Genomic DNA, 10,000 nt, shown 5'->3' with positions numbered 1-10,000 from the left:
CTATATTTAACAGGGAGCCAGTGGAGCTGTTGAAGGACAGGTGTAATGTGATGGAATGAAGGAGTTTTAGTGATAATACGGGCAGCTGCATTCTGAACCAGCTGAAGCTTATGGAGGGATTTATGAGGAAGGCCAAAGAGAAGAGAATTACAGTAGTCAATGCGGGATGTAACAAGACTATGAACTAGAAGAGATGCAGTATGGGGGGTAAGGGAAGGGCGTAGACGATTGATGTTACGCAGATGGAAATACGCAGAACGGGTTACATTACTAATGTGAGAGCGGAAAGATAAACAGTTATCTAAGATGACACCCAAGCTCTTAACCTGAGGTGAGGGGGAGACTAATGTACTGTCAATTTGGATAGAGAAAATATCCACTTTTGATAATGTGGATTTGGAACCACAAAGCAAAATTTCAGTTTTATCACTGTTAAGTTTTAGGAAATTAGAGGTGAACCAGGATTTTATTTCAGATAAACAGTTGGAAAGGGAAGAGGGCGGGAACAAAGTACTTAGTTTACTAGATAGATAGAGCTGGGTGTCATCTGCATAGCAGTGGAAATGGATGTTGAAAATTATTGCCAAGGGGCAGAAGGTAAATGATGAAAAGTAGGGGCCCCAGGACAGAGCCCTGCGGTACACCAGAAGAAACAGGGGAAGACTGAGACCTGAAAGATTTGAGTTGAATGAACTGAGTGCGGCCTGAGAGATAGAAATGAAACCAGTCGAGTAGTGTCGAAGGCTGCGCTCAGATCTAGAAGAATGAGAATGGAAAATAAACCAGAATCAGCTGCCATGAGAAGGTCATTAGTGATCTTAAGAAGAGCCGTTTCTGTGCTATGTAGGGGGCGAAAACCAGACTGGAATTGTTCATAGAGACAATTTTGGAATAGGTAGGAATGAATTTGAGTAGCAATAACTTTTTCAAGTATTTTGGAAATGAAAGGGAGGTTAGAAATCAGGCGAAGGTTATTAAAGTTGTTGGGGTCTGAGCCCCAGAATAGGAGTGATAGCAGCTGTTTTGAAGGGCCTAGGAACAATTCCACTAGTGAGTGAAGAATGAATAATGGCAGTTATGAGGGGGAGCAGAGAGGAAAGACCATATTTAACTAAGACTGTAGGGAAAGGATCAAGCTGACATGTAGAAGGTTTTGATTTGCTAATGAGATCAGAAATGACAGATGCATCTGGAAGCTGAAAACAGGAGAGAGACTGACTATGTGAAAGAGGTAGAGAGAAGGAGAGAGGCTGTGGATCAGGACAGATGTTCTGGTGGATTTTATAAATTTTTTCACTAAAAAAATGACATTAAAGCATTACAAGTATCAGTTGAGTAAAAGTGGGAAGGTAGGAAGGATTTGGGTTGGAAGAGTTTGTTGACTAGATATAACAGTGTTTTGGTGTTCCTTTCACTAGAGTTAATTAGACCAGAGTAATAGGAGGATTTAGTTTGAACAATTACATCCTTATACTGCAATGTGTGTTTTGTGCATTTCTTTGTGGATGGTAAGACCAGATTTTTTATAGAGTCGCTCGAGCTGACGAGCTTTAGCTTTCATTAGCCGTAGTTTAGGGGTATACCAGGGGGCAGAATGAGTGAAGGAAACAGGGCGAGTTTTCACAGGAGCAAGAGAGTTGAGAATATAGGTTAAACTATTGTTATAGTGGTCAACAAGTTCATCAAGCGAAGATGAGCTGTCCAGGTTCAGAATATTGTCCAGGCTGGAGGTGCTTATCAATGTCTTTGATGTTCCTAAATGAGATGAGATGTGATGGCTTGGTTATGGAGAGACATAGTGTAATGTTAAATGAGAGGAGGAAATGATCAGTAACATGAACTTCATCAGCTGCACAATTAGACAGAGTGAGACCGGAACAACAGATTAAGTCCAGTGTATGTCCTTTTATGTGGGTAGGAAAATCGATGAATTGATTAAATCCAAAATTCTCCAGGCAGGATGAGAAGTCTTTGGTGAGAGGGAGATTACTGCAGTCCATGTGGATATTGAAATCCCCCAGCAATATTACATTAGGTGAGAGAGTAGATAAATGAGTGAGTATAGAGGCAAAATCAGTTAGGAAGTCATTATGTGGTTTAGGAGGACGGTAGACTGTAGCGATGATGGTAGGAGAGGGTCCAGGCACTTCACATGCTAAACATTCCAGAGAACTGAAAGCAGGCACAGATACAGGGAGGACTTTCCAATTCCTCCTCCGCGACCTTCTCCACGGGGTTGACAAACGTAAACAAACCCAGGAGGAGCAGAGTCGTTGAGTTGTGAGAGGTCATTAGGTTGTTGCCAGGTTTCAGTTAGACAGAGAAAGTCAAACTTGCGCTCAGTGAGGAGATCTTGAATGAGATGTCCCTTGTTCGTGAGTGAGCGGATGTTGAGAAGACCGAAGTTGACGGTAGTGTAGTGGTGTTTGGCCGTAGCATTAGCTGATCTGGCTAAGCTAGCAAGCACGCTGTGGTTAACACACCGGCCGGTATTCCTGCGAGGGCGACGGGTGGTGGACCAGAATGATGGAATTTCAGTAGAGCTATTTTCAACACGCAAAATCCGGCGAGACCCACAATGAATGTATCTTGGGCGAGGCAGAAAAGCAATGTCCGGGTGAAAATGCAGCACTGCTGACGGAGGCTCATAGCGGAGATAACGCAGCCGGAGAAGTTCAGCAGCGGTGTATTGGAACAGACCTGTCGCAGGTTCGCAGAAGAGCGACAGGACAATCCAAACAATCGCAAACCAGGTAAACAACTGGCTCGCCCACATTGTAGAGCACCAGATAGATAACGTGTTGATGAGACGACACTAAATTCCCAAACTTTGTTGAACATAGAGAGACGAGTCCACCGATACTGGAGAGTATATGTACCAAAAAGTATCGCAAAGGGAAAGAAAAAGCAACCAAAGAAAAACAAAACACCGGCGAGTAGCGGCAGCCAAACGCGCACAGCGTACACTCAAAGCCTTCTCCAAACCCAAAATGCCCATGTGGACTGGTTGGGCAAACTCCCATGAACCCTTCAGAATCCTGGAGAGGGTGATGAGCTGGTCCAGTGTTCCACGACCAGGGCGGAACCCACACTGTTCCTCCTGAATCTGAGGTTTGACTATAAGCCAGACTTTCTTCTCTAGTACCCCTGCATAGACCTTACCAGGGATGCTGAGGAGTGTGATTCCCCTGTAGTTAAAACACACCCTCCGGTCCCCCTTCTTAAAAAGAGGCACCACCACCACCCCAGTCTGCCAATCCAGTGGCACTGCCTGCGATTTCCACGCAATGTTGAAAATGTGTGTCAGCCAAGACAGCCCCACAACATCCAGAGTTTTGAGGAACTCCGGACGGATCTCATCCACCCCTGGAGCCCTGCCACTAAGTAGCTTTTTAACCACCTTAGCGACTTCGGCCTCAGTAATGGACAAGCCTATTCCCGTGTGTATCTAAATATAAATATATGAATATGTAAATGCTGAATATTCTGTCGTAACTTGTTTCTGTCTCAAAATAAACTGCTTAAATGTGTCCATCAAACTATGAACAGGACTTCAGGAAATACAGTGAATATATTTAGACTGCCTGATGTCGGCCACCAAGTGAAAATATGACTTAATTTAACATCAAAGGCCTTTTTTATTTTAATCTTGTGTCTGATTTTTACTCTGAACAGTAAAGCTGTTCATCACTGTTTCACAGCAGGAAGCTCCTCTTACCATGTGGAGAGATTTTCCTGAATTCCTGCTTGCAGAATTCCTCTAGTCTCTCCTTCAGATCAGAGAGAGATTTCTTCACTCCATCAAATGAGAGATGTTGATGGACAGTGATGCTGGAGGAGTCCTCAGATCCAGAAGAGACACAGAGAGACTGGAAGCTCTACAGAGAGAAACACAATGGAGAACAATGTACAAGAGGAAAGTCTGTCAGCTTTTTCCTCATATGTGTTGCTGTAAATCAGGTCCTGCATGAACTGATTCACAAATAAACATCAATTCTTATCATTTTGTGCTTCTTCTGTTCCATTTAAGTTCAGATGGACTGTGTTGGAAGAAGATTACAAGTTTTTTTTTTCCACCAATCAGAATTAGGTTGGATCTGCTAGACTTTGCCAGACTCCCACCCATGAGCACCAACTTGGGTTTAACATTGGGGGGCAAAAAAACAAAAGAACAAACAAAATAAAGAATTAAAATCTAATCTGATGAAATACTTTCATTTTGGGGAGGACATTGAAGTCAGAGTCAAATCAAATGAATCAAATTAAAGTTATAAAATGGAAATTCTTTCATTTATGTTTATGAAATTCTAGTTCTACTTCTACTGACACAGATTTCTCAGCTGAAAGGAAAACTCAACCACAGTCTGAATGCAGGAGAGCAACAAAATGTGCCGTAATCTTTAAAGAAGTCATTTTCACTGAGCAGGGTGACTGATCTGTAGCAGTCCAGTGTCCACGTCTCAGAGTGCAGCTGAATGGACAGCTGAAAGTTTATTTAAAACCCAGCAGAGTCTCAAACTGACCCAAAATATCTCCAGGCATAAACGTCCAAAACACAACATGTAATAAAATAATCTACACATAACAAAACTTATGAACTCGCTACTCATGATCTCTTACTGTGCGTCACTGTGAGTCTTTGGGTTGCCAGATATTCAGCACCAGGGTCAATACAGATTTATGACACCATTTACTTTCATTTTCACATCTTCTTTCTGTGGCTGCAGTGCATTTAGAATCTCCTCCCCCCAAATTAAAGATCTACAGCATCTGTGTGTTTTTACAGGGTCCAGTCTGGTCACTGGAGAGGCTATGAAACTGAAGACCACACATCTTTTCTCAGGTCCTTCTGTAGATCACACAGTGATGTTTACCTGGAGGAACTGGACGTGATCCTCTGTGTGTGAAAGCTGCTCCAGCTCAGTGTCTCTCCTCTTTAGATCAGCAATCTCCTGCTCCAGTTGCTCCAGGAGTTCTTCAGCTCCACTCAGTTCAGCCTCCTCCTGAGCTCTGATCAGCTTTGTTACCTCAGAGCGCTTTTTCTCAATGGAGCGGATCAGCTCAGTAAAGATCCTCTCACTGTCCTCCACTGCTGCCTGTGCAGAGCTCTGTTACAACACACACACAAGATGGAGCTCCATTTACACACCAGCTATCATTCACTCTCTCACTGGGACTCTAGACGACTCACTGTCCACATTGTGGCTGTGTAGGATCTCTAAGTGTCCAACACTGGACTCCTCACTGTCTGACTGGAGGAGAGTCTGACTGAGCTGTGAATCAGCTGCTCCAGCAGATCTCTGCTCACTACTCACCTTAAGAGTCTTCACAGCCTGTTTCACCTCCTGCAGCTTCTTCTCTTTCTCCTGGAGTCTCTGCTTGGATTTCCTCTGCTCCTCCTTCAGCTCATTCTGAGGAGAAAGAATTTGTATTCTGGTTTATATGAACAGCAGCTGAAGAGTTAAAGTTCACTCTAGTTCTTCATGTGAGCTCAATAAAGCCGTAAATATGCTGGAAGACGGGCGTTGGCTGGTCAGAGGTTTGCTGACCTGTTTGACTGGTTTGTCACTAACAGTAAGTAACGTCAGGTTTATTTAACACTTTCCTACCAAAATCACACACATTTTCAGTATCACTGTCCCATAAACTGACCGTCTGTATAAAGTGTGTGATTCAGTAAAGAATCAGATTCTAGATCAGAAATTCAAACTTCTCACCTGTTTCTCTTTTCTTTCTGCTGAAGCTGCTACTGTACTGTGTCCCATGTGTTCATCCATCGTACACAAATAACAGACCATCTGCTGGTCAGTACGACAGTAGATCTCAATCAGTTTATCATGCTGAGAGCAGATCTTCTCTTGTAGCTGTTTGGAGGCTTCGACCAGCTTGTGCTTCTTAAAGGCAGGAGACTGATAGTGAGGTTTAAGATGAGCTTCACAGTAAGAAGCCAGACACACCAAACAGGACTTGATGGCTTTGTGTTTTCTCCCAGTGCAGGAATCACACTCCACATCTCCAGGTCCAGCGTAACAGAGAGCAGGAGAACCAGCTTGGAGTTCTGTCTTCTTCAGTTTCTCCACCACTTCAGCCAGCATGTTGTTTCTGTGTAGAACAGGCCTTGGAGTGAAGGTCTCTCTGCACTGGGGGCAGCTGTAGACCCCCCTCTGATCCTCCTGATCCCAGCAGCCATTAATACACACTTTACAATAACTGTGTCCACAGGGAGTCGTCACTGGATCCTTCAGCAGATCCAGACAGACTGGACAGCTGAACTGGTCCTGATCTACTGAAATACTGGCCATCTTCCTCCTCTCACAGTCTGAGAGAGAGCAGCTCTCTGAGATCAGTTTCGTTTTCTCTGAAATAAGGGGGCAGCAGAGTGGGAGGGGCTACATGTGGAAGGATTTGATTGGCCAGAACTCTAAATGAATATTTTAGGGCTACAATCATCAGTGTCTACAGATATTCACACTCAGAACTCATTGTAATTATTAGTAAATGTATCATTTCTGCTTCTTTCGCTTTATTGTTCAGAAAACGTGTAAGAGATAACAGCAAGCTCAGCTGCTGCATAGGTTTTATCTTAGCAAACACTCTTCAATTCAGTTTAATTCCATGTAACAATGATTCAATTATCCCAAATATTCTTTACAGAAAATCCATGTCCAAGCCTCAAATAAACAAGCAGCAGCAGTGGCAGAACACACATCGGGGTGGGACACATAGCAGTTGTCTACTGTGTTTGAATCCTTTGAAGTACAAGGTCTATATGGACTATGTATAAACTGCAACTCTGCAACTCTTTCTGATTGAAAAAAAAAGTATTGACTGAAGTTTAAAAGACAAAGCAGAGGTGCAGTAAAACTAGAACCTGCCCCACCATAAATGTCCAGCTCTAACCTTTCGGGGTCCCAAAGCAGGATGTCTTGAGGGGATCCCCCTAACTGGGGCAGCCATGGGCTGGAGGTTAGGGATCCAGCCTCGTGACCGGAAGGTTACCGGTTTGATCCCCAGAGCCGACAGCACATGACTGAGGTGTCCTTGAGCAAGACACCTAACCCCCAACTGCTCCCTGGGCGCTGCGGATTGGGCTGCCCACCGCTCCGGGCAAGTGGGCTCACTGCCCCCTAGTGTGAGTGTATTCACTAGTGTGCATGTGGTGTTTCACTGCATGGATGGGTTAAATGCGGAGGTGGAATTTACCCGTTGTGGGAGTAATAAGGGTCTCTTAACTTGCTGATGACTGGATGCTCATTTTGGGTTCTACTAAGTTCCATGCATCCATCCATCCATCCATCCATCCATCCATCCATCCATCTTCTAAGCCGCTTCTCCGTCAGGGTCGCGGGGGGTGCTGGAGCCTATCCCAGCAGTCTTCGGGCGGAAGGCAGGATACACCCTGGATGGGCCGCCAGTCCATCGCAGGGCAGACAGACAGACACAGACAGACACTCACACCTAGGGGCAATTTAGCACGTCCAATTGGCCTGACTGCATGTCTTTGGACTGTGGGAGGAAACCGGAGAAAACCCACGGGGAGAACATGCAAACTCCACACAGAGAGGACCCTGATCAGCCGGGGAATCGAACCCAGGCCCTCCTCGCTGTGAGGCGACAGCGCTACCCACCACGCCACCGTGCCGCCCGTTCTACTAAGTTACACTTTCATTTACAGACCTTATGCAGCATCGCCGGTCCAGGCTTCTCTCTCACTTGCAGCATTTCTTGCAGCCAGTGGGACCTAGTAAGGCTGCCTAGTAAGGGCGCAGTAAAGAGGCTGTGATCGAGCTTCCCTGGTTTTTTTTTAGGACAGGCAGATATATAGGCAGCCTGGGGTCTTAGTTAGCATTAGCCAAGCTAGCAGTAGCGTCCAGAGAGCGAGGCAGTGGAGAGAAAACGATGCAATGAGTTGCCGTGAATCCGTGTAGGGGGTACCCGGTGTTGTTCGGCACCCCTGCCGCGGGATGCACCCCCTCACGGGAGCGTTTAACTTTTGTTGAAGAACTTGCAGAACATCACTTTCATGTTGATCAACAACACAATAAATCGCTGCTTTACAGAACAGAAGCGCAGCAGATGATAAAGATAAAGAACAGCGCAGCGCACTGATTCTACGGCACAGCGGTCTGCACTGAGCTGGTATGCAGCAGCACGTGTGCGTTGCTATTCGTCAACAAAATATCCACATGAATTTCACCGCTCATCATGTCACGTTCTCACCAGTCTGGATCAGGTTCTTTAGGTTTTACAGTGAAAAGGGCAGTGACTTGTGAAAACTCTCAGGAGATGCAGCTCATTATAAATCAGGACACACTCTTATTGCTAGGTACACCTGTTCAGTTGCTTGTTAACACAAATAGCTAATCAGCCAATCACACGGCCACAACTCACTGCATTCAGGCGTGTAGAGGTGGTCAAGACAACTTGCTGAAGTGCAGACCGAGCATCAGAACGGGGAAGAAAGGGGATTTAAGGGGCTTTGAACGTGGCGTGGTTGGTGGTGCCAGACGGGCTGGTCTGAGTATTTCAGAAACTGCTGATCTACTGGGATTTTCACACACAACCATCTCTAGGGTTTACAGAGAACAGTCCGAAAAAGAGGAAATATTCAGTGAGTGGTCAGTTGTGTGGACGAAAATGCCTTGTTGATGTGAGAGGTCAGAGGAGAATGGGCAGACTGGTTCCAGATCATAGAAAGGCAACAGGAACTCAAATAACCAACCAAAATCTCTGAGGAACGTTTCCAACACCTTGTTGAAAGTGTGCCATGAAGAATTAAGACAGTTCTGAAGGCAAAAGGGGTCCAACCACTGCCTGAGTATTTAAAGCTGAATTAATCACAGTCTGAGTATTTAAAGCTGCATTAATCACAGTCTGAGTATTTAAAGCTGCATTAATCACAGTCTGAGTATTTAAAGCTGCATTAATCACAGTCTGAGTATTTAAAGCTGAATTAATCACAGTCTGAGTATTTAAAGCTGCATTAATCACAGCCTGAGTATTTAAAGCTGCATTAATCACAGTCTGAGTATTTAAAGCTGAATTAATCACAGCCTGAGTATTTAAAGCTGCATTAATCACAGTCTGAGTATTCAAGGCTGAATTAATCACAGCCTGAGTATTTAAAGCTGAATTAATCACAGTCTGAGTATTTAAAGCTGAATTAATCACAGTCTGAGTATTGAAAGCTGCATTAATCACAGTCTGAGTATTTAAAGCTGAATTAATGACAGTCTGAGTATTTAAAGCTAAATTAATCACAGCCTGAGTATTTAAAGCTGAATTAATGACAGCCTGAGTATTTAAAGCTGAATTAATCACAGTCTGAGTATTTAAAGCTGAATTAATCACAGTCTGAGTATTTAAAGCTGCATTAATCACAGCCTGAGTATTTAAAGCTGAATTAATGACAGCCTGAGTATTTTAAGCTGCATTAATCACAGTCTGAGTATTTAAAGCTGAATTAATCACAGCCTGAGTATTTAAAGCTAAATTAATGACAGTCTGAGTATTGAAAGCTGCATTAATCACAGTCTGAGTATTTAAAGCTGAATTAATGACAGTCTGAGTATTTAAAGCTGCATTAATCACAGTCTGAGTATTTAAAGCTGCATTAATCACAGTCTGAGTATTTAAAGCTGAATTAATCACAGTCTGAGTATTTAAAGCTGAATTAATCACAGTCTGAGTATTTAAAGCTGAATTAATCACAGTCTGAGTATTTAAAGCTGAATTAATCACAGTCCTGAGTATTTAAAGCTGAATTAATCACAGTCCTGAGTATTTAAAGCTGAATTAATCACAGTCCTGAGTATTTAAAGCTGAATTAATCACAGTCCTGAGTATTTAAAGCTGAATTAATCACAGTCCTGAGTATTTAAAGCTGAATTAATCACAGTCCTGAGTATTTAAAGCTGAATTAATCACAGTCCTGAGTATTTAAAGCTGAATTAATCACAGTCCTGAGTATTTAAAGCTGAATTAATCACAGCCTGAGTAT

General features: G+C 43.7%; 1 protein-coding gene across 1 annotated transcript in view; it reads right to left on the bottom strand.

Moving 5' to 3' along the window:
* The window catches only part of LOC108415070 (E3 ubiquitin/ISG15 ligase TRIM25-like), a 20,771-nt gene that overhangs the window by 4,198 nt on the left and 6,573 nt on the right, over nt 1-10,000 (bottom strand). The window contains exons 5-8 of the mRNA XM_037537830.1: nt 5,718-6,389; nt 5,316-5,411; nt 4,875-5,108; nt 3,719-3,878 (exon numbers count right to left, since the gene is read on the bottom strand). Of these exons, the coding sequence (XP_037393727.1) occupies nt 3,719-3,878; nt 4,875-5,108; nt 5,316-5,411; nt 5,718-6,389 (1,162 nt within the window). The remainder of the gene's footprint in view (nt 1-3,718; nt 3,879-4,874; nt 5,109-5,315; nt 5,412-5,717; nt 6,390-10,000) is intronic.

The sequence above is a fragment of the Pygocentrus nattereri genome, chromosome 4, assembly GCF_015220715.1.
Source record: "Pygocentrus nattereri isolate fPygNat1 chromosome 4, fPygNat1.pri, whole genome shotgun sequence".
In the NCBI taxonomy this organism is placed as follows: domain Eukaryota; kingdom Metazoa; phylum Chordata; class Actinopteri; order Characiformes; family Serrasalmidae; genus Pygocentrus; species Pygocentrus nattereri.
This window is presented reverse-complemented; position numbering and strand designations above follow the sequence as displayed.